Below are 22,740 nucleotides of genomic sequence, written 5' to 3' on the forward strand. Positions count from 1 at the left end.
AATATCCAATACTAAGACCTTCTGCGATGTGTAAATCAAATTGGCTACTGGAGATCATAATCTTAAAATTTTGAGTATATACTCCTTTACTTTTAGAATTACATGTGCGGTTCCAGATATCATTAATAGTTTTCTTAATCAATTTGTGTTGTGTACCTTCCCTCTTTTTTTTTTTTTTTTCGCCTTCAAACTACTTGCTTGTGTTGTAGTTGATTTTCTTAATTTGTATATTTAACTTGGAACATCAGGTTGAAGATCTCTCAAATGAGCCCCAGGTAGAACGTGAACTAATGCTTATAAAAGTGAATGCATGTCCAGAGTTCCGCGCTGAGGTAGCTATAGCATATTCATTTGATTGTTGGACATTGAGAGTTTCATGAAAGTTCTATAGTTTGTCTTTGCACTTTATTCTTTTCATTTTATTTGATAAAATAATTATTTATTGGTGTTGATCTTTAGATCATGTGGCTAGTGGACATATTTAGAGCAAAAATTGTGGATATCTCTGAACACTCATTGACAATTGAGGTGATGTACTGTAATTTATGCTCAAATTTCCTGTTCAGTGTTATTGGTTTTCTGAAATAGGAAATTCTCATGTATAATCCAGGTAACTGGAGATCCAGGGAAGATGGTCGCTGTGCAAAGGAATTTAAGCAAGTTTGGAATCCGAGAAATTGCGAGAACCGGAAAGGTAGTAAGCTTCCTTTAAAATACTTTTTGATTTTTGTTTATTGTTCTTTTCCTTACACTGGCATTTTCTTCTAGACAGACCTCATTTTAGGTTTCCAATCTAAAGTGGTAAAGAGATAGGGTGGGGTCATCTTATTAGTTAGAAGATAAAAAAAAGAGATAACTAATTTGTGTTAACTTCTGATCCTGTTTCTTTTAAGTAGATTGCCTTGAGAAGGGAAAAAATTGGCGCTTCTGCTCCTTTCTGGCGATTTTCAGCAGCTTCATATCCTGATCTTGAAGTACCAACATCCGTGAATGGTCTTGCTAGGGCAGGAGATAAATCATATGCTAGTGGAACTGATACACATGCAGGGGTATGCTCTTCTCTAAGATTTCATTCAATATTTCATCCAATCTAGATAAGAGTGTGTGTCCTGAAATCCAATGCTAGTCTACTTTTGATGTATGTACTCCTCTGTACAGATAAGATGAAGAGCTTTTAGTTCTTATTCCTTTTCAGAAATGTCACTGATGTAGGACAGTAATTGGAAAACAAAGAGAGAGGAATGAGAAAGGAAAGAGAGAAGTCCGAATAGAAAGGGGTTGTGTGGGTTATGAATGTTTAGTCAATTACCAGTAGAGACCTAGAAAATGACGATTCTAGTCATCTATCTACTTGATGGCACATGTCTACCTTGTCAATTATGTGATACTTATCTTGGGCAGCGTTTCCCCTTATTAATGCCTTTACTACATTGGTATTGAAATTTTGAGTTTTCTGTTTTCTATATTGTTTTAAATGAGACCAAAGGCTGGGTAATTTTATTCTGTTTTCAACTTTGAAGCTATCTTTAGTCTGTTTTACTGCATCTGTTTAATTTTCTAGCCTTATATATTGTTACATTGGCTGTGGGTTGAGTATTTGATATGTTTTTTGTGTGTTCTTGAAGGGAGATGTGTATCCAGTGGAGTCAGATGATGTCTTTCCAGTCAATCAAGTGCTTGATGCTCACTGGGGTGTCCTTAATGATGAAGATGTAAGAAAAGTCTTCCCCTGCATAAACTTCATCAATTTTTTCCCTTTTATCATTTTATGTTTTCTTTCTTTCACCTCCGCTCTGGCTTCTATTAAGGGTTCATGGTTGTTACGAATGTACAAGAAACCCACATTAGACCTTTTGAGCATGGTCCAATGTTAGTAAAGCTTGGTTGCATCAACCCTGATTGTTTATCTCTTGAACTTGGGGCAAATTTTGTTACTAATCTGCATGACCATGTTTTGATTCATGAAGATATTATTTCTCACCTTCCCCTCCCGGCCAAGTGATGGAAAAGATCCTATTTTTAATTTTACTTTTTGTGATGGACCTTGACTTTTAAGGATGTTAAAGTTTCATTCCGATGATGATTTGCAATTTCCATCCAGAGAAGTGTGAATGTTTCCAGTGGATAGCAGTTATGAAACTAATTTGAAAGTTCTTGATCTAAAATATCAATTTGCATTATTAATCATGTCAAGGAAGAGAAGTGTCAATCATGTCAAGGAAGAGAAGTATCTGTTGGAGCCTTAAGGGAATATACTTCTGAGTTAAAGGATAATTGGGATATGGATATGAAAGTGAAGAGCTGGTAGCCTGATTATGTCCTCTGATTAATGCTTGGTTAATGTTGTGCAGACAAGCGGACTCCGATCACATACTCTTTCACTGATTGTAAATGATTCTCCGGGAGTTCTTAACATTGTTACAGGGGTTTTTGCTCGAAGGGGCTATAACATTCAGGTAAATATGATGTTATTGTTGCTCTCTCACTTTGTTTGTTTACATTTCAAGTTTCACTCATCTGCTCGATCGTCTTTTTGTCATCAGAGTTTGGCAGTTGGACATGCAGAAACAGAGGGGCTTTCACGAATTACAACTGTTGTTCCTGGTACAGATGAATCAATTAGCAAGTTGGTGCAGCAACTTTATAAGCTAATAGAGATACATGAGGTGAGACTACTGTTAGAAAGGATGCATCTTATTTTATCAAAAGAAGCATTTATGGTTTAGTATCATCTCATCAGTTGCCTTAGATATTTTGATCGCTTGTAACTGTGGATAATGGACGAGTAATCCAATGAGAAAAAACACTGAAAATTTAATGGCTATAATTGTTCTCTTCTATGTACAAAATCAATGTTATCATTAATAGAATATAGAGATTGAAGGTCACTGGGATACGCGTCAAGATAGGAGATAGCGCAGCTCTTCAAATTTAGGGTTGGCTGTTTAATGCAAATGATTAGAAGCCTCTGGCATACTGTCCAATTTTACAGAGTTTATTTGACCGAACCTTAGATGTATTTTTTTGTGTATGCATATACGTATAGACTTATATATTTGTTTCTAAAATCAAAATATTTGGACAGGTTGTTAGATCTCTTGTTAATGAGGTTAAGATTGAAGTGTCTGAGTTTATTAATTTCAAGTATTGGTAACTTATTCAGGTTAGAGATCTTACTCATTTGCCATTTGCTGAACGAGAATTGACGATGATAAAGATTGCTGTAAACGCCTCTGCCCGACGAGATGTCCTTGACATTGCCAGCATCTTTAGAGCCAAAGCTGTTGACGTGTCTGATCATACAATTACTCTTGAGGTAGGTTTTCTTTCTTTAGATATGGATTTCCATTTAGGCATTATCATGTTATTACTTATCTCTCTTCATCTAATGTTATGACTTTTGACGGATAACTAATATTTTATATGTGCAATGTATGAGAAAAAAATGACCCCTAAATGTGGTTTTTAATTGGAAATTTTCTTGTCTTCTCTTGTTTGCATGCAAATTGTCATGTTTATGGCAGGCGACACTGCTTTATGAACTTCAGACATATTTTTACTCTTCATTTTATTCCTAGTTCCTATCCTGTCTCTCAGTACTGATAAATCTGCTTTTCAATGCTCATTCCAGCTCACTGGAGATTTGGACAAGATGGTTGCACTCCAGAGATTGTTAGAGCCTTATGGCATTTGTGAGGTTTGTCTTGCAGATTTTTAGATCATTAGTTGGTTTAACACACCAAATAACATGATTAGATGCATGAGTGTTTCGCTTCTTCAATATCTCTTATCTCGTTTTTTCACAACCGAAAAGGAAACTGGGTTAATTGAACTCAATTTCTTTGCCATAGTTTTGTGACTTGTAGCATAATGCCTCTTTCACTCTGGTAACAAGGTGATCATGTTTTTGTAGGTGGCACGAACAGGGCGGATAGCATTGATACGTGAATCAGGCGTGGATTCCAGGTATCTCCGCGGATATTCTTTTCCTCTATAATTTGGGGACGAGAAAAATTCAATTTGTTTAATATGTCAATAGGTGTGCTGAAATTTTGTAAGATTCTCATAGATTGTTTAGTTTGTGATTTTTCTTGGGGTTTTAATTGCTCTTATATTTCAACTCAACAGTTTGAATTTTGAAATTAGTGTATCATCCAAATTAGTTGGTAATAGTAAATAATGAAACATATTTTTGCTTGTGCTACATATTACTGTTTTCCGTGTTAGACAATGCTAGTTTTGTGTAAATAACATTGTTTATCATGTTAAATGGTGATTTAGATGGGTTTAATGATAGGTATTTTAATGTGAGTATCGACGTCAATTATTTTCGTAGCAGAATTTCAAAGACAGAGGCTTATATATATTCATTTTTATGAGAAAAAAATTGGTAAAAGCAGGAAACAATACCATTTAAAGGCAATTTTATTGATTAGAGATAAGCTATTCTAAATTTCCTATTGTCTAGCTCTACACAACTCTTAAAGAAACATAAACCATGACCAAGACATCGGAAATTGTAACAGGCTGACTGAATTAGAGGATCCAATGTTCCTCACAATACATGAAAACTGTGCATCTACGCTGGGTACTAATCATGTCTATCACTCACGAGCTACAACCACCACTTGTTTTCCGACATTCTGGCCAGTGAAGAGTCCGACCAGAGCAGCTGGAGCTTTCTCGAGACCTTCAACTATGTCTTCTACATATACAATTTTCCCTTCTTTTATGGCTGGTAAAACCAGTTCCAGAAGTTTCGGATAAAGGTCATAGTGATCACTGGCGATAAACCCTTCCATCCGAATCCGTTTTCCAACAACCTGCATCAAGTTGTGTACACCTTCCGGCTGCTCAAGATTGTACTGCGAGATCATTCCGCACATTGCAATGCGTCCACGGAGCTTCATGTTGAGTAGCACTGCATCCAGCATTTTTCCCCCAACATTTTCAAAGTATATGTCAATGCCTTCAGGAAAGTACCTGGCAAACCAAAACAGTATGACTCCAACATCTCGAATATAACAAATCACAGTGAATCATCTTGAACAGTTGAACATGAACATCCTTCTGAACAACATTCAAAAACAACGGAATTACACTTTTAACCTTCGGAAACTAACATCAAGGTAACAGGATCAGAGTTTACAGTAGTTTTTGATGATTTCTTAAAACATTGAAGGTAGCATTCGGTAAAGATTGTATAATTACTCTTATCTGCTTGATAATTTTGACGACACTGGGATACTTAGTGATATTTTTCCCCAAAATATTTTGAAATTGTGGAACTTTCAGAGCAGAAACTGTGAGAAGTTCATCCTGTTTTCTGATAACAGAACACATTAGACCTTCAAGCAAAGGATTAAAACAATGAACTGACCTTTTCAGAGCTGCATCCAAGTCTGGTTCTTCCTTATAGTTAAAAGCTTCATCAAATCCAAACTTTTTCTTTAAGAGATCAACCTTACAAAATGATAAAACGAAAAAACATCATCAAACCAAGAAAAATTGCAAAACAATTATAGTATCATCATAAGCAGAAACCTGTATCTAACATTCAACTACGTCATAAGAAAGAATTAGTCCTTTCAGAACTGATTATCTAATATCTATGCTCGGTAGAGCATCAGAATTGCATCGAGACAACTTCTTCTGCAAGTAACTCACCTTTTCTTTGCTTCCAGCACTTCCAACAACATAGCAACCTGCCAATTTTGCCAACTGCCCAACAAGCTGGCCAACTGCCCCAGAAGCTGCAGATACAAACACAGACTCGCCTTTCTTTGGGGAGCAAACCTCGTGAAAACCAACATATGCAGTTATACCAGGCATACCTAGAAATCGACACGAAAATTCTCAATAATCAGATAAACATCGACCATCTCGCGAATGAAATGATCAAAAAAGGCTTATTAAATATCATAGGCGTTATGCAAAATTATGAAGTATGAATTATTCAATTCCAAAATGAAATTTAGTAACAACTTACCAAGAATCCCTGTGTAATATGAAAGGGGAACATCTGTGTGCTCAATTTTTATCAGAAGTAGTGGTGAAGCAATGAGACTATACTCTTCCCACCCTGTATAGCCCCAGGCCAAATCGCCTTTCTTATAGTTAGGATGTGTAGAATCCAAAACTTTAGCCACTCCATATCCATTTAAAGGCTGCATTACATCAGAAAGTCACCAAATTTAGCATACCATTCAACTCAAGCAAATAAGACCAACCACATCTCTGTCTTTTCATCTGGGCGTTTCTATTTTCTCCCGGAAAAGTCTAGTATACCACCGGAGTATCATGTCACCCAAAACTTCTGTTATCACGACTTCGAAAATAAATCAAAACCAATTTCCGTTCATTCCTCATTGAAATTCTTTAAGGTGTGAAATAATAAATAAGTAAACTCTACTAACGATCTAAATTGAATCCCATGTCACCAAAGATTGGTTTCAAATGTGGGTTAATAACCATGTGGACACCCTCCCTGCTCGGATTTAAGGGTGATTTCTATAGTCATTACGATTTGTATCTGAGTAAGATCACCCACCTGGGACGGTCCTCATCCTTCATCGTGGATGGGACAAACCGGTTTTAAGGGTGAGTTCTACTATTCGATGGTTGTTACACACGGGATTGCAAATTATAAAACAAAGAATTTGATTTTGAAAACATTTCAACCAATTCTGTAAAACACATTAATAAAAGGCAATGCGAAAATCCATCAAGATCATGAAGAAAACTCAAAAACAAGAGAATAAAAAACTAACCGAACCAGGCTCAAAAGAAGTGACAAAATAAGGTCTATCAAGCTTGCTCATTCGTCCTCTCATGTAAGGATCACAAGAGAGATAAAGATTCTTCAACAAAACTGTGTCCTTTGATCCCTCTGGCACCTTCAGTTTCATTGTCTTAGTGACCACGGACATGTCTGAGTCCTTCGGAAAACCTGTCACATAGTGCTTCAGAATAACCTGCTTGTTGCTGACCTCATCGGAACCCGCCATTGTTGGTTGGAATGTGGAAGTGATCAGGGGATAAAGTGAAAGAAAACAAAGTATCTGGAATTAGAGAAAATGAGAATTTATAGAATGAAAGATGGATCAAGTAGACAACACTTGTTACGTGAAGCCTCTTAAAAAGCTGCTAGTGTTTGAAAATGAACAGAGGAGGTTTTTTTTTTCTTTTTTTAAATTCTTTTAAAAAATAAAAACCAAAATAATATATATTTTTAAAATTTATTAATATAATATATATTTTATGATTAGTTGATTATATGTAAATCCAATTAATCAAAATTATATATATATAGTGATTTATGGACATAATTTTTTTCCTAAAAAATGAAGGGTTAATTTCATATACATGAAGCGTTTAATTTGAAAATACATTCACATTTTAACAATAATAAAAAGAACAAAATAAACGTGATTATGGTTTTTTTAATAATTTTTAAAGGTTTTTTATGGTTTCTAAAAATTCAAAATAAATTAAATCTAAAATATACATCGAATGTTATTATTTTTATGATTATTTTAAATATAAAGAATTTTATTGGGTGTCAATTGTAAATATTTATTTTATATTGGGGTAAAAGTAATTATTTGATTTTTAGTTAATGAGAATCAATTGAAACGTGTGGATGATCTACAGCCTCATGTGAAAGTCTGATCATGATTGGAAAGCTATTTGATGAATGACACGTGTAAATAAAAGTGCGTAGAAGGATCGAGATATTGTGAACAAAGGCACCTAATTACTTATCCAAGAAAGAAATGAATTGAATGAATAAAATGGGCACCAAAAAATGGCTGTCTTTTTTTGTTATTCTCAAAGTTTCCATGTTGAGACATTACATATATTTATTTATTTATTATGAAATTAAATCTTCTGAGATATGATAAAATAACAATATTTTTTTTTAAATTTAGATTTAAATAATAATACAAATTTCTACCTCTAATGTTCAATAAAATAACAAAAATATAACAAAAATCCTCTTATCGTTAATAAACTATTAATGACCTGTTAAAATTTATACCATTAAAAGTTCATTAATATTATCAAATTGTCTTTATACCGTTTATTTTAACATTTAAAACTTAATGATATGAGGATTTTTGTTATTTTGTAATACCTCAAGGGGATTAAGATATTAACCTTAAAATAAATAGTAAAAAAATAATTTGATAATATATAACATTGTAAATTTTAAGGACCCGTTAATAATATATTAACACTCAGGAGATGTTTGTTATATAAAAAACGTCACGAGATCTTATTTATATCATACTTAAAGGGGTATGTATTTTTAACTTTATATTTTCACAAGACAGAGAATTTACGAGAAAGGAGAAATAAAAACTCGATTAACAATTCAAATTGTTCATTTTCAAAAAAACAAAAAACGAATACACTAAATTCATTAAAAAAAAAACACACCCAAAATTAATACAAATTTGAGATTTTTAATTAATTTTATCATGAATAATTCTATTATATGTTTAAGTGATTTCATTCGCGATTGACAACAACCACTTGTTCACCGACATTTTTGTCGATTAAGAGCCCAACGAGAGCTGTAGGAGCATTCTCGAGGCCTTCAACGATGTCTTCGAGATGCACAATTTTCCCTTCTTTGATTTGAGGAATGATCATTTCCAGAAACTTGGAATAGAGATGGTGGTAGTCACGAACCCGGAAACCTTCCATCCGAATTCTTTTCCCTATTAGTTGCATCAAGTTGTGTATTCCTTCAGGATTGTTAAGGTTTTACTGTGAGATCATTCCACAAACAGCAATTCGACCATGGATTCTCATGTTGACTAGCACTGCATCAAGCATTCCCCCCCTCCCACCATTTTCAAAGTATATGTCAATGCCTTCAGGAAAGTACCTGTCAAAATTTCAACTGCAAACTCAAAACAATCGAAAAGGAACCTAGTCGTCAAGCTTTTGGTATCCAGAACTGATAATTACAACGATCAAATTGATCATCTTCATGCATAAAGATACTACTAAAAGAAGTTCCAAAGCAACGAAAGCCTTGAGGTCTCTTGTGAAACAAGGCATGGAGTTCATCTTTTGCTACAAACCTTTTCAAAGCTACATCGAAATCAGGTTCTTCTTTATAGTTGAAGGCTTCATCAAACCCTAACTTGTTCTTCAGCAGATCAACTTTGTCATTGCTGCCAGCACTTCCGACAACATAGCAACCCATCAACTTTGCAAACTGCCCAACAAGCTGACCAACTGCACCAGAAGCTGCTGAGATAAACACAAACTCTCCTACCTTGGGTGAACAAACCTCGTAAAATCCAAAGTACGCAGTCATACCAGGCATGCCTGTGATTCACAAGACAAGAACAAGTTCTTCACAAGAATCCTATTTGAGCCTTCGGGTAGCTTTAACTCTATCGCACCAGTGGTGACATGCATGTCAGATTCTTTCGGAAAACCTTAGACATAGCTCTTCAATATCACCTGCTTATTGCTCACCATTATTTCAGTCAATTTCTCTATGAAAAACATAGATGAACTTTGTTAGGATCTCACGTTGAAAGGGAAAATGGTGGGCATGTGGGTTATAAAGGCTTGGGCACCCTCCCCTGGCAAACTAGTTTTCCAAGGAGAGTTATACCCAAGCCCATGAAAGACCCTTGGCCCAATCCAAATTGTTGAGTTATTGGAGTGGATTCCTATCAATTAGTATCAGAGCAGATTATTTGGGTAATGTTTGCAACGAGAATGGAGTCAAGATTAGAAAACGTGGAAAGAGAGGTGGTGAAATTAGGAGTTGACATGGGAATTATTCGTGAGTGCATGGTTGAAATACAAACATGAAGGAGGAGAAGAGACGAAGAAAAAGCTGGACGAAGAGAACATAATTCGTCACCAAAACGGAGCTGGTGGATCGGGTAATCATGAACGGGAGGACCAAAACGGAGCTAGTGGATTGGGTAGATTTGGGTAGTATCAGAGTGAGGTGGGAGGATGTAGACTGGAGTTACCCATTTTCTCTGGCGAAGATCCTTACGATTGGATTTTCAGAGTTGAACGATATTTCAGTCTTAATGGGATTTCTGACAAAGGGAAGATGACGACGATAGCAGTTCGTATAGAGGGAGACGCCATTAATTGGTATCAGAGCATGATCTTGTGCACACGTGGCAGGCTGACCTAAGGCCTACGCTGTTACCCCAAGGAAAGGGGATCCAAAGTCACCCAAGGGATAAAGAGGCCGACGTGGAGCCCACGCAACAAGACCCAGTGGGCCCCCCGAGGGTTCGAGAAGGAGAGTTGTTGACAAGCTTCTAGGTGAAGTAAAACCCAAAGGGAGGGCAGTAAAGGCTGATGAGGGCGAGGTAGCTGATAAGGGCGGACGCTCTTTGGAAAGAAGACCAACGAGGGTGTTGGGTCTCGAAGCGAGTTTGGGCCCGCGCTACTACCCCAAGGAAAGGGGATCCGAAGTCACCCAAGCGGTAAAGAGGCCGACATGGAGCCCACGCAACAAGGCCTAATAGGCCCCCCGAGGGGTCTGGAAGGAGAGTTGTTGACAGACTTCTCGGTGAAGTAAGACCCAAAGGGAGGGTAGTAAAGGTCGATGAGGGCGGGGTAGCTAATAAGGGCGGGCGCTCTTTGGAAAGAAGACCAACGAGGGTGTTGGGTCTCGAAGCGTGGGGGAATGTTAGGATCCCACATTAAAAGGGAAAAGAGTGGGCATGTGGGTTATAAAGGTTTGGACACCCTCCCTTAGCAAACCGGTTTTCCAAGGAGAGTTTTACCCAAATCCATGACCCAACCCAAATTGTTGAGTTATTGGAGTTGGTTCCTATCAAACTCTAGCGAAGATGCATATATATATACAAATGTTTTTGTTTTGTGGTGTTGTTTGTGCATGGGATGAAACCAATGAGGAATGTAGAAGATGTTAAAAATTTATCAAACTTATCAAACTTATCAATAAATATTGGTAGGATGTAATCGTTTTTTGCCGGCCCTCTTACATTATCGGACTAGTTACACAAGGAGAAACAATTTATGTGAACATCACCAGAACTATTTGAATCACACAAGTACCTTTAGCTTAGCCAATGGCATTCCGAAAACCTGTAACTTTAAACTAGCTAAATTCATTTGCGAGTGACAGCAACCACTTGTTTGCCAACATTATGACCTTTAAAGAGCCCAACAAGAGCTGTATGAGCATTCTCAAGGCCGTCGGCGATGTCTTCCACATACACAATCTTCCCTTCTTTAATATGAGGAATAATCATTTCCAGAAACTTCGGATAGAGGTGGTAGTAATCAAGAACCAGGAATCCTTCCATACGAATGCGCTTCACTATAAGTTGTATCAAGTTGTGTATTCCTTCGGGCTTCTCAAGGTTGTACTGTGAGATCATTCCACATATAGAAATTCGACCATGGACTCTCATGTTGAGTAGCACTGCGTCAAGCATCTCTCCCCCGACATTCTCAAAATATATATCAATGCCTTCAGGAAAGTACCTGTCAAAATTTCAACTACAGACTCAAAACAATTATCATAATTTGCCGAGCTTCTGTTTCATATATTCACTGAATTGTAAAGCAGGGCCTGCAGCCCTACCAGAGGTAATGAAAAATCAAGTCAAAGCTTCAATAGCAGCATGTTGCTACTGAACTTCAAAAGCTGCATCCATCAATGTCTAAAAAAATATTGCTACCAACCTTTTCAAAGCTACATTCAAATCCGGTTCGTCTTTATAGTTGAAGGCTTCATCAAACCCCAACTTGTTCTTCAGCAGATCAACTTTGTCTTTGCTTCCAGCACTTCCAACGACGTAGCAACCCAACAACTTTGCAAACTGCCCAACAATCTGACCAACTGCACCAGAAGCTGCTGAAATGAACACAAACTCTCCTTGCTTGGGCGAACAAAGCTCATAAAACCCGACATATGCAGTCATACCGGGCATACCTATCAAGTATAGATTATGATATATTGGATCATACAAGATCATAAATCCGATTAAACAAAGCGAAATAAGAAAAACATATATAGCTTACCAAGAATTCCAATATAGTAGGAAAGGGGCATATCTATGTTTTGAATTTTAAACAAATGTGGAGCCGTAATCAGACTGTACTCTTCCCACCCTGTCCTTCCCCAAACCAAGTCTCCCTTCTTGAACTCTGGATTCCCAGAATCCAAAACTTCAGAAACTCCATATCCACTTATAGGCTGCAAAAGTCCTTATAGGATACAAATCAATAGGAAAGCACACTATTTTCCGACAAAAGACTCAGTCATTGATTGTATGGAAAAAATCTGATTGCATCTGATGTTTCAAGATTCTTGACGACGAAGAATCTTCTTTAAAACTAAGGAAATCCAAAGAATAAAACATCAAAAGAAGAGTATGTGTTTGAGTCACTAACCAAACCTGGTGTGAAGGAATTCACGTAGGATCCTTCCAATTTCTTCATTCTTGGTCTCATGGATGGATCACAAGACAAGTATAAGTTCTTCACAAGAATCCCATTTGAGCCCTCTGGTAGTTTTAACTCTATGTCACAAGTGGTCACATACAGGTCAGTTTCTTTTGGAAAACCAGCTGAGATATAGTTCCTCAATATCACCTGCTTATTACTCACCATTATTTCAGACAATTTTCTTTACTCACTCTCTATGAAAAACATAGAGAAACTCTGACAAAGATTTATAAGTAGAGGTTCTTGTTTTGTGTAGTTGTGTGTGCATGAGATAAAACCAATGAAAATTTAGATGTTAATGACTTACCAAACTCTTTTGTTTTGTTGTTTGTAGATTTAATCTTTTTGCCGGCCGTCTCCCACCTCAAGAAGAGATTGATATTCAAGCATGATATAAATAGTTCAAACTTTAATAATTCTTTATGAAAAAGAGATCTAACCAATTAAACTATCGTATCGGAACTAGCTAAATCAACATGAGCTTGAGACTCTAGCTGGTATATTATATTCTTTTTCTGTAATGAAGTGTAACAAAGTGTAAACAACATTAACAAAGAGAAACAGCTCATGTAAACATCAACAGAACTATTTTAGTTACATAATTTAGTAGCTATATAGTATAGCATTCCAGGAAATTGTAACTTTTAGCAGTAACAACATGTAAACAAAGTAGATAATTCACTCATGAGCAACTGCAACCACTTGTTTGCCAACATTATGACCTGTAAAGAGCCCAACCAGAGCAGCTGGTGCACGCTCAAGGCCTTCAGCAGTGTCTTCTACGTATACAATCTTTCCTTCTTTGATGTGAGGAATAATTATTTCCAGAAACTTCGGATAGAGGTGGTAGTAATCAAGAACCAGGAATCCTTCCATACGAATACGTTTTGAAATCAGATTCATCAAGTTGTGTACCCCTTCAGGCTTGTCAAGGTTGTACTGCGATATCATTCCACACACAGCAATTCGACCATGGACTTTCATGTTGAGAAGCACTGCATCAAGCATCTTTCCCCCAACATTTTCAAAGTACATATCGATGCCTTCTGGAAAGTACCTGCCGAATAGTACAGAATAATTGGTACCGGATTTTAACATCAGGAAAATTCACTGAGCTTATGATTTACATGTTCCCCTGTTCCTAAAACAGGACATAGAGCATTTAAACGCAATGGATCTAAAATCAAGTGCACTTAAGGCGATGTTCTCTGTGGAACACCACCCACAAATATCAGAATTTGTTAAGGGCTTCAAGGACAACATATTCATATTCAGCTCTTAAAGCTGCATCCCCGATGAACTACTCTATCTTCAACATATTGATTTCATCAAGTAGTGCTGCTACTGACCTTTTCAAAGCTGCATCGAGATCTGGCTCTTCTTTATAGTTGAAGGCCTCATCGAACCCAAATTTATTCTTTAGCAGATCAACCTTATTGTTCAAGTAATATGCGAGTCGGTGAGCTACTTTTTTGAACATAAGAGTTTGAAAGCACTATAGTGATAATCTAGCACGGTTTTGAGATTTTTACCTTGTCTTTGGTCCCAGCACTTCCAACAACATAGCAACCGAGCAACTTTGCAAACTGCCCAACTAGCTGACCAACAGCGCCTGATGCTGCTGAAATGAATATATTCTCTCCTTTCTTGGGAGAGCATAGCTCATAAAATCCAGCATAGGCAGTCATACCAGGCATACCTATCAAGTATGAATTAACAAAAAATCAGATGAACTTAGGCCATCTCCAGGACCAAACCAAAAGCAAGAAAATCGCTTACAAGTTCTCTCAAAACACAAATAGTACTACTAAAAACTTTTTCTCAATTTCTTCTTTTGACAAATCTTGACAGTACTAAGAGTTTTCACACCATATCATCATAAGAAAGTGAGCAACCGGTGCTTTTCTCACTTCACAAAGAAAAACTTATCAATTTGGTTACTCTGTAACAACTACCCCGCGGAAATTGAATCCATAAATTTTGTCAAAACTATATTTCAAAGGGCAAAAAGGTGTTACTGGATTTGTCAGTTTGTTCTAGGAGACTTGAATAGCTAGCAACTCAAATTTACAACAAAAGCATTCACAAATATTGCAGCCACAGAAGTAAATTACTTATCCAGATCAATATATATGTTCTTTAATTGTCACAGTACAAGGCCTAAGTGAGTCCAATTAACTGATACATTTAATCATAACAAAGAAAATTAACAAGAAAAACAATTAGTTACTCACCAAGAATTCCAGTGTAATAGGAAAGAGGCACATCTGTGTGTTGAATTTTGAACAAATTTGGAGCTGTAATCAGACTGTACTCTTCCCAACCTGTCATCCCCCAAACCAAGTCTCCTTTCTTGAAGTTTGGATGCTCAGAATCCAGAACCTCAGCCACTCCATATCCACTCAAAGGCTGCATGCATATTCAACATGATCCTCCAAAAAGTTGAAGACATAAAAATAAAAATAAAAAGAAGTTTCAAATGTGTGAGTATGAATAACTTACCATGCCAATTTTGAAGGGCTCAACATAATGCCCTTCAATTTTCTTCATTCTTGGTCTCATGTAAGGATCACAAGACAAGTAGAGGTTCTTTAAAAGAACCCCATTTGAGCCTTTTGGAACCTCTAACGCAATGTTGGTATTGGTGATATGCATGTCAGTTTCTTTTGGAAGACCTGAGACATAGTTCTTCAAAATCACCTGCTTATTTCTCACTATTTCAGCCATTTTTTGTCAGAAGAAAGAAGTCTAGCAAGAAATATATATAGAGAGAAAGAGAGGGATGTGAGTGTTGTGTTGTGTTTATGTGGGGATGGAGTTAAAGCTGTTGAGAAGTGGGAACCATGTAAAAAACGTTGCCGATATTGCAAAGGCAAAGAGGTAAAGAGAGCTTTACTACAAACGCACTTACGTTAGCCTTTAAGGAATGGTGGCTATGCACATTTATGTTCACATTTATTTCTAAGTGTGAAGTCAAACATTCACATAACCTATAAGCATTCTAGAAAGAATCTAGAACGGCACAATTTGTTGCATCATTCTTATGGTGAGTAAATGACTTTTTTTTCCATCCAAAGTTTACTTAATGACAATTTTCTAACCCAAAAAGTTTTAAAATATAATTTTAATACCCAAAGTTTATATTTCACTACTATTCAAAATACACTTCTCTTAGGGTTTGCGATTCAACAGCAAATGGAAAGCAAATTCAGCCCAGACTGTGTCCAAATTGTCACCACCAAAAGATTCACCGACCTCTCATCTTCAAAAGCCTTATTTAAGAAAGAATAATTAATTAATTAAACAAATAAAATCTTATTTTAAGGAAGAATAATTAATATTACTTCTACAAAATATAAGAGGAAAATAAAGAGAAATATCTAGATTAGTTTCCTAAAATTAAAATAAATATTTGAAGGAAAACAAATCAAAGTAACCAAGAAAAGATATAAAATCTTATTTACAAAGAAATAATAAACTACCAATACAAAATCCTAACAAATTAACAAGATATGATGTAATTGAGGGAGTGAAATATGTAGGAAATTAACTAAAAGCGAGTTTAATGGATCAAATGTAACCAAATTAATTAATATAGGAGACACGGGCTTAGTTGCTTATATAGTACAAGGACACTCTCACCACTTAGAGGTGCTTTTTTAGGACAAAATCGTGTAGGTCTAATGGTCTAAAACAAATAATATCTTCGGAAACCTACCTATCATATGTCATTGGTCTCAAAGTGGACAATACCTTTAAATATCCACTTACCATATATCTGGATCCGACATATATCACTGTGATAAAATTTCAAATACCATCCGGGGTTGAGATTAATTGGCTATCAAATTTTAGTAGAACACATTTTTGTCCCCGGAAATAATAAGATTTCACTTGCAAAACAAACGAAAGGTCGAGTTTGCAATAAGACAAAAGAAGCAGAAAGCCCTAGCTATAAATTTGGTTTTCTCTTGTCCACTAGTCTAATAAAAAATATTAAAATAATTTAAATCGATGAATTTGATTGCTACCTTTGTAGTTTACTCCTCCAAATTCCTGCAAATTCATTGCCTTGTATGTGTAAAACATGGCTTAGGAAATTGCATTTAAGATCGGGCGATATCCACGGAGTATGCACAACTCCTCCTAGAACGATATTCAACATATAAGAACAAATTTACACATAAAACAGGTGTAGTACAATGAGACAAAAAGATCTTATTTCTAAAGAGATTCGATTCGAATCTATTACATGTCCAAGTCAAATATTGAAATACTCTTAGAGGTTTCCTTTGACTTTGTCCGTGTCTATAAATAATTCGAAATGTCTCGATTTTTTTAGAACAAGTTCGGATCAAATAACAATGATTCAAAACACTTCTTTTTACACTATTTCTTAAACCCAAGGACTCATATATGATTATATTTTCTCTTTTATTTACATATTAATTCATCGTTTTTCATGATATGGATTACATGATATCTTTGCATCTTGGTTTGATCCCCCTATTAGGTTGCTTATACTTTAAAGTATCATAAAACACAGCTTCAATGATGTTCTATTTATTTCTTTCCTTGTACCAGCAAGGCTTACTGCAATAAGGCTTTCTCGCTCTCTCTAGACACTCAATATATAATCACACAATGAGAGAGAGGTCTATATACAATAAAACCTTTATATATGAATAAACTATACGTAGTCATAAAAAATTATATTCTCAATTTGAGATAGTTATAAATAAAAATAAATCCACATAGTAGTAAGTTATAATATTTTTAATTCCCGTCTTAAGGAAAGTTGCCTCTACATAGTAATATATTGCAAAAATATATATGGTATATTACATTAAAAGTTTAAGATGAAACAAAATATTTATCTTAAATTGTTTGGGACAATAATTTATGTTCTAGAGTTGTTACCACATCTTTTCATTTGCGGGTACATTACTCGTTAGCATGGACATTTTCTTGTTAAAGCCAAAACAATTCTAGCTTCTCAAGCATGTTTAGAATTTCTTGACATGAAACTTTTTGTATTTCTATACTATCATTCTCATTAATTATTTACTTTCTCTTCTTATTTAATTGTAGATATGATTTCTTCTTTTGTTAAAACATACATGACTTGTTACTCTTTTGGATGATTAAGGAAGACATTAATATTCATTAGATTAGTGTAGTGAAGTTGTCGAATCTGATCACTCAAGTCTACTATGACTCTTTGATTCTCCTCATCCACTTCATTTGTAATTTGTAATTCATCAATATCGAGGGTCCTATCCTAATTTTGTAATGCTTAAAACAATTGACAATTGTCTATGATCATTTTCCATCAAAGACAATTATCTTTATTGGTTTTAAAATATGATCTTCTATCTGTTTCAAAAGTAGGCAATTAAAGTGCTGAATTGAAATCATAATATTATTAAAACATAAATTGAAATCTTAATATTGTACTACCAAAACATAAATTATAAAATAATAAATTTTTTTAACTACACCTTTATTAAGTTATAACCTCCACATAATAATAAAATTAGTTAGTTTCAACATTATGACTATAGAGAGGTTTTACTGTATATATTACTTATTTGCCGATGTTTTGGCCGGAAAAAATACCAACGAGAGCAACAAGGCTGTTGACAAGTCCTTCAGCCAGGTCTTCCAGATATATAATCTTCCCGTCTCTTAATATAAGGCAGCACCATGTGCAGGAACTTGGGATAAACGCTGCAGTAATCAAAAACTACGAAACCTTGCATCGAAATCCTCTTGAAAACAAGATACATTAGATTGCGAATGCCTTCGGGCTGCTCGAGATTTTACTGCGAGATCATTCCACACATTAGATTGCGAATGCCTTCGGGCTGCTCGAGATTTTACTGCGAGATCATTCCACATACTGAAATGCGGCCGTTCATTCTCATGTTTGGGAACACCGCATTATCCCTCTCTCTCCTCCCCTCCCCCCACCCCCCATCCCCAATCTCAAAATATATGTTGATTCCTTCAGGGAAGTACCTTTCATTTACAACAGTAAAAAAAAAAAAGTTATATTATTCAATTCTGAGCGTAGTGTGAGTTAGAGCTTTGCTCTAACGTGGGGTCTATGATCATGCATAAGCTAACACTACTAAAAAAGGGGTCTATACTTCTTTCAACATAATCGGTTAAATCTTTTGTTTAATAAAGTTGCTACCAGCCACCATTATGACACATATTCTGCATATAAGCTGTCATCTCTCGTAATTAAATCAAATATTAATTCACAAGGAAATTCACTACTGAGATATCCAATATTAATAGATGTATTAATTAAGATTTAGAGTAATTAATTACTTACACTAACCTTTTCAAGGTTGTGTACAAATCAGGTTGATCTTTCTAATTGAAAGCATCGTCAAAACCAGACCTAGTCTTCAATAGTTCAACCTATTATTAAGAAAATGNTCAAAACACTTCTTTTTACACTATTTCAAAAACCCAAGGACTCATATATGATTATATTTTCTCTTTTATTTACATATTAATTCATCGTTTTTCATGATATGGATTACATGATATCTTTGCATCTTGGTTTGATCCCCCTATTAGGTTGCTCATACTTTAATCATAAAACACAACTTTAATGATGTTCTATTTATTTCTTTCCTTGTACCAGCAAGGCTTACTACAATAAGGCTTTCTCTCTCTCTAGACACTCAATATATAATCACACAATGAGAGAGTGGTCTATATACAATAAAACCTCTATATAGGAATAAACTTTACGTAGTCATAAAAAATTATATTCTCAATTTAAGATAGTTATAAATAAAAATAAACTCCACATTGTAGTAAGTTATAATATTTTTAATTCACATCTTAAGGAAAGTTGCTTCTCCATAGTAATATATTGCAAAAATATATATGGTATATTACATTAAAAGTTTAAGATGAAATAAAATATTTATCTTAAGTTGTTTGGGATAATAATTTATGTTTTAGAGTTGTTACCACATTTTTTCATTTGCGGGTACATTACTTACTAGCATGTACATTTTCTTGTTAAAGCCAAAACAATTCTAGCTTCTCAAGCATGTTTAGAATTTCTTGACATGAAACTTTTTGTATTTTTATACTATCATCCTTATTAATTATTTACTTTCTCTTCTTATTTAATCGTAGAAATGATTTCTTCTTTTGTTAAAACATACATGACTTGTTACTCTTTTAGATGATTAAGGAAGACATTAATATTCATTTGATTAGTGTAGTGAAGTTGTCGAATCTGATCACTCAAGTCTACTATGACTCTTTGATTCTCCGCATCCACTTCATTTGTAATTTGTAATTCATCAATATCAAGGGTCCTAATTTTGTAATGTTTAAAACAATTGACAATTGTCTATGACCATTTTCCATCAAAGACAATTATCTTTATTGGTTTTAAAATATGATCTTCTATCCGTTTCAAAAGTAGGCAATTAAAGCGCTGAATTGAAATCATAATATTATTAAAACATAAATTGAAATCTTAATATTTTACTACTAAAACATAAATTATAAAATAATAAATTTTTTTAACTACACGTTTATTAAGTTATAACCTCCACATAATAATAAAATTAGTTAGTTCCAACATTATGACTATAGAGAGGTTTTACTGTATATACCATTACTTGTTTGCCGATGTTTCGGCCGGAAAAAATACCAACGAGAGCAACAAGGCTGTTGACAAGTCCTTCAGCCAGGTCTTCCAGATATATAATCTTCCCGTCTCTAATATAAGGCAGCACCATGTGCAGGAACTTGGGATAAACGCTGCAGTAATCAAAAACTACGAAACCTTGCATCGAAATCCTCTTGAAAACAAGATACATTAGATTGCGAATGCCTTCGGGCTGCTCGAGATTTTACTGCGAGATCATTCCACACATTAGATTGCGAATGCCTTCGGGCTGCTCGAGATTTTACTGCGAGATCATTCCACATACTGAAATGCGGCCGTTCATTCTCATGTTTGGGAACACCAACGTGGGGTCTATGATCATGCATAAGCTAACACTACTAAAAAAGGGGTAGATACTTCTTTCAACATAATCGGTTAAATCTTTTGTTTAATAAAGTTGCTACCAGCCACCATTATGACACATTCTGCATATAAGCTGTCATCTCTCGTAATTAAATCAAATATTAATTAACAAGGAAATTCACTACTGAGATATCTTGTATTAATAGATGTATTAATTAAGATTTAGAGTAATTAATTATTTACACTAACCTTTTCAAGGTTGTGTACAAATCAGGTTGATCTTTCTAATTGAAAGCATCGTCAAAACCAGACCTAGTCTTCAATAGTTCAACCTATTATTAAGAAAATGGAAAAAAAAAAAAAAATCATTGTAAGAGTTTCAAAATTTAAAGAAACAGATAATATTATACATATAAAAATATATCAATAAAAATTGACTCACAACCCAATCTTATAAACTTTCTCTTATAATCATAAAGTAATAGCTCGCAATTGATCAGTTTATAATTGAGTAGACGTAACCCATAGCGAGTATGTAATACCCATTTATAAGTTGATCAATTGCGAGCTGTCACGTCGGGGTTGTGAGAGAAAGTTTGTGAGATTAAGTTATAAATGTAGTATTATCCAAAATATATAATAAAATAATTTGATGTGGTAAAAAATAAATGGAAAAGTAAATAAATCATTTCAAGATCGTTATTCGATAAAGATAATAAACCTTATAAAGAGAGAACGTAGTGATGAAATTTGAGTAAGAGTTGTTTAATTGCTTACCTTTTCGCTACTTCCACAACTTCCAACAACATGGCAACCCATAAATTTTGCAAATTGCCCAACAGGCTGCCCAACTTCACCAAATGCCGCTGAAATGAAGACATATTCTCCAGGTTTCGGAGAACAAATTTCGAACAAACCAACATAAGCAGTCAAACCAGGCATACCTATAAAATAATCAATGCCAATTTATGAATAAAACAAGCTGAGCTTCAGGATTTTTCACAACTTTTCTCAAGCAATGTATAAACGAAACAACTGAAGTAAAAATGATGAGGATTATAATTGAGAAGACAAATAAAACTTTCCCATAACCCCAGTATAGTAAGAAAGTGGTACATCTGTGGGCTGGATTTTGAAGACCCGTTCTGGTGTTGTTATGATGCTGTATTCTTCGCATCCAACCGTTCCCCACACCAAATCACCTTCCCTGAAGCCTAGATGTGCTGAATCCAAAACTTTCGCCACTCCAAACCCCTTTATTGGCTTCAATTTTCACCAAAAATAACATACTGTTCTGTATCTGTTTATAACTTAAAATTTATATTTTGATAAGCATTTAAAATTGTATTAAAATAAATTATATTAAATAAGTTATTAATTAATTCATAATTCATAATAAAATTCAAAATATTGGATATGGCCGATGGTGGTCAATTATCGGTCAATACCGATCAAATCACTGTTGATCGACAGCCAATGGGGTTCAAATGTGTTGTCCACGACTAGTGGTGCCATTAACTAATTCTATTTCTATGTATATATTTTTTAATTTATAAATAAGTTATGAAATAATTTATTTAATGAATTAAATTTTGATTCAAGTTTATTTTGTAATTTGAAGACTTATACTCTATATAAGCATATTATTTAATTATAACATTATTTTTTTAATTAACTAATTAGTTATACAATTAATTTGAAAAAAAAATGAAAAAAAAAAAAGTTGATAGATATGAATTAAAATACAAAAATTAATTTGAAAATAGGAAAATTTGATTAGAAACACCAAAATTTGATTAAAAATACACATTAAAATTTATGATTGCAAATCCATAATCCGGTCCAAAATCTAATAGAATTTCATTTGGATTGAATTGGATTGTATCCAATTCCGTCTAAATTTACTTTTTGTCCATATTTACCGGCTAAACAGGGTAAGTAGAAGAATACGTGATGATCATAATTATATGAGATATATTAAATGAAATTTATTTTATTGGAACATAATATAATACAATAAAACTACACTTATAATTTTTTCATATAAATTTTTTATACAACCCTGAGGTGGTAGCTCATAATTGGTCAGTTTGCATATAAGCAGATGAGATCCATTGCGAACTGACCAATCGTGAGTTGGCATATCAATATTGTATGAAAAAATTGTAATTTTAGTACTGCTCAATATAATAACCTGGCTATTGACTATATATACTTTAACATGGACTTACTTATAATAAATATTTTCT

At 34.5% G+C, this 22,740-nt stretch overlaps 4 protein-coding genes and 2 pseudogenes across 4 annotated transcripts; 1 reads left to right on the top strand and 5 right to left on the bottom strand.

Annotated features, from left to right (window-relative positions):
- Nucleotides 1–251: 251 nt before the first annotated feature.
- LOC116116588 (acetolactate synthase small subunit 2, chloroplastic-like) lies at nucleotides 252–4,206 on the top strand. Its single transcript, XM_031402651.1, has 10 exons — nucleotides 252–332; nucleotides 460–528; nucleotides 611–694; nucleotides 897–1,049; nucleotides 1,626–1,712; nucleotides 2,352–2,456; nucleotides 2,544–2,666; nucleotides 3,164–3,316; nucleotides 3,632–3,697; nucleotides 3,914–4,206. Exons 1-10 carry the CDS (start codon nucleotides 291–293, stop codon nucleotides 3,995–3,997), a joined length of 966 nt encoding a protein of 321 aa, XP_031258511.1. The 5' UTR covers nucleotides 252–290; the 3' UTR covers nucleotides 3,998–4,206.
- Nucleotides 4,207–4,412: 206 nt separating this feature from the next.
- On the bottom strand, nucleotides 4,413–7,119 carry LOC116116680 (2-alkenal reductase (NADP(+)-dependent)-like). The gene is made up of 5 exons (XM_031402724.1): nucleotides 6,771–7,119; nucleotides 5,990–6,167; nucleotides 5,668–5,834; nucleotides 5,381–5,463; nucleotides 4,413–4,983 (listed from the first exon to the last, which is right to left on the bottom strand). The coding sequence occupies exons 1-5, from the start codon at nucleotides 7,005–7,007 to the stop codon at nucleotides 4,605–4,607; spliced, it is 1,044 nt and encodes a 347-aa protein (XP_031258584.1). The 5' UTR covers nucleotides 7,008–7,119; the 3' UTR covers nucleotides 4,413–4,604.
- A 1,395-nt stretch (nucleotides 7,120–8,514) lies between these two features.
- On the bottom strand, nucleotides 8,515–9,492 carry LOC116116621 (annotated as a pseudogene).
- A 1,509-nt stretch (nucleotides 9,493–11,001) lies between these two features.
- On the bottom strand, nucleotides 11,002–12,895 carry LOC116116566 (2-alkenal reductase (NADP(+)-dependent)-like). Its single transcript, XM_031402627.1, has 4 exons — nucleotides 12,424–12,895; nucleotides 12,052–12,226; nucleotides 11,713–11,962; nucleotides 11,002–11,511 (listed from the first exon to the last, which is right to left on the bottom strand). Exons 1-4 carry the CDS (start codon nucleotides 12,640–12,642, stop codon nucleotides 11,133–11,135), a joined length of 1,023 nt encoding a protein of 340 aa, XP_031258487.1. The 5' UTR covers nucleotides 12,643–12,895; the 3' UTR covers nucleotides 11,002–11,132.
- Nucleotides 12,896–12,959: 64 nt separating this feature from the next.
- LOC116116564 (2-alkenal reductase (NADP(+)-dependent)-like) lies at nucleotides 12,960–15,304 on the bottom strand. The gene is made up of 5 exons (XM_031402626.1): nucleotides 14,980–15,304; nucleotides 14,712–14,886; nucleotides 14,010–14,176; nucleotides 13,827–13,909; nucleotides 12,960–13,534 (listed from the first exon to the last, which is right to left on the bottom strand). The coding sequence occupies exons 1-5, from the start codon at nucleotides 15,202–15,204 to the stop codon at nucleotides 13,156–13,158; spliced, it is 1,029 nt and encodes a 342-aa protein (XP_031258486.1). The 5' UTR covers nucleotides 15,205–15,304; the 3' UTR covers nucleotides 12,960–13,155.
- A 2,760-nt stretch (nucleotides 15,305–18,064) lies between these two features.
- Nucleotides 18,065–22,570, bottom strand: LOC116116610 (annotated as a pseudogene).
- Nucleotides 22,571–22,740: the final 170 nt, after the last annotated feature.

Source organism: Pistacia vera, unplaced genomic scaffold (assembly GCF_008641045.1).
Source record: "Pistacia vera cultivar Batoury unplaced genomic scaffold, PisVer_v2 Contig78, whole genome shotgun sequence".
Lineage (NCBI taxonomy): Eukaryota > Viridiplantae > Streptophyta > Magnoliopsida > Sapindales > Anacardiaceae > Pistacia > Pistacia vera.

Excerpts from the sequence above, each read along its gene's own strand:
- LOC116116588 (XM_031402651.1), top strand. The coding sequence starts at position 291 with ATGCTTATAAAAGTGAATGCATGTCCAGAGTTCCGCGCTGAG. Across the intron at positions 333-459 it reads GTCCAGAGTTCCGCGCTGAG|ATCATGTGGCTAGTGGACAT; the intron begins GTAGCTATAGCA and ends GTTGATCTTTAG. Across the intron at positions 3,317-3,631 it reads ATCATACAATTACTCTTGAG|CTCACTGGAGATTTGGACAA; the intron begins GTAGGTTTTCTT and ends TGCTCATTCCAG.
- LOC116116564 (XM_031402626.1), bottom strand. The coding sequence starts at position 15,204 with ATGGCTGAAATAGTGAGAAATAAGCAGGTGATTTTGAAGAACTATGTC. Across the intron at positions 14,887-14,979 it reads AGCCCTTCAAAATTGGCATG|CCTTTGAGTGGATATGGAGT; the intron begins GTAAGTTATTCA and ends ATATGCATGCAG. Across the intron at positions 14,177-14,711 it reads CTATTACACTGGAATTCTTG|GTATGCCTGGTATGACTGCC; the intron begins GTGAGTAACTAA and ends CATACTTGATAG.
- LOC116116566 (XM_031402627.1), bottom strand. The coding sequence starts at position 12,642 with ATGGTGAGTAATAAGCAGGTGATATTGAGGAACTATATCTCAGCTGGT. Across the intron at positions 12,227-12,423 it reads ATTCCTTCACACCAGGTTTG|CCTATAAGTGGATATGGAGT; the intron begins GTTAGTGACTCA and ends GGACTTTTGCAG. Across the intron at positions 11,512-11,712 it reads TTGAATGTAGCTTTGAAAAG|GTACTTTCCTGAAGGCATTG; the intron begins GTTGGTAGCAAT and ends AAATTTTGACAG.
- LOC116116680 (XM_031402724.1), bottom strand. The coding sequence starts at position 7,007 with ATGGCGGGTTCCGATGAGGTCAGCAACAAGCAGGTTATTCTGAAGCAC. Across the intron at positions 5,835-5,989 it reads ATATTACACAGGGATTCTTG|GTATGCCTGGTATAACTGCA; the intron begins GTAAGTTGTTAC and ends GTCGATTTCTAG. Across the intron at positions 4,984-5,380 it reads TTGGATGCAGCTCTGAAAAG|GTACTTTCCTGAAGGCATTG; the intron begins GTCAGTTCATTG and ends TTGGTTTGCCAG.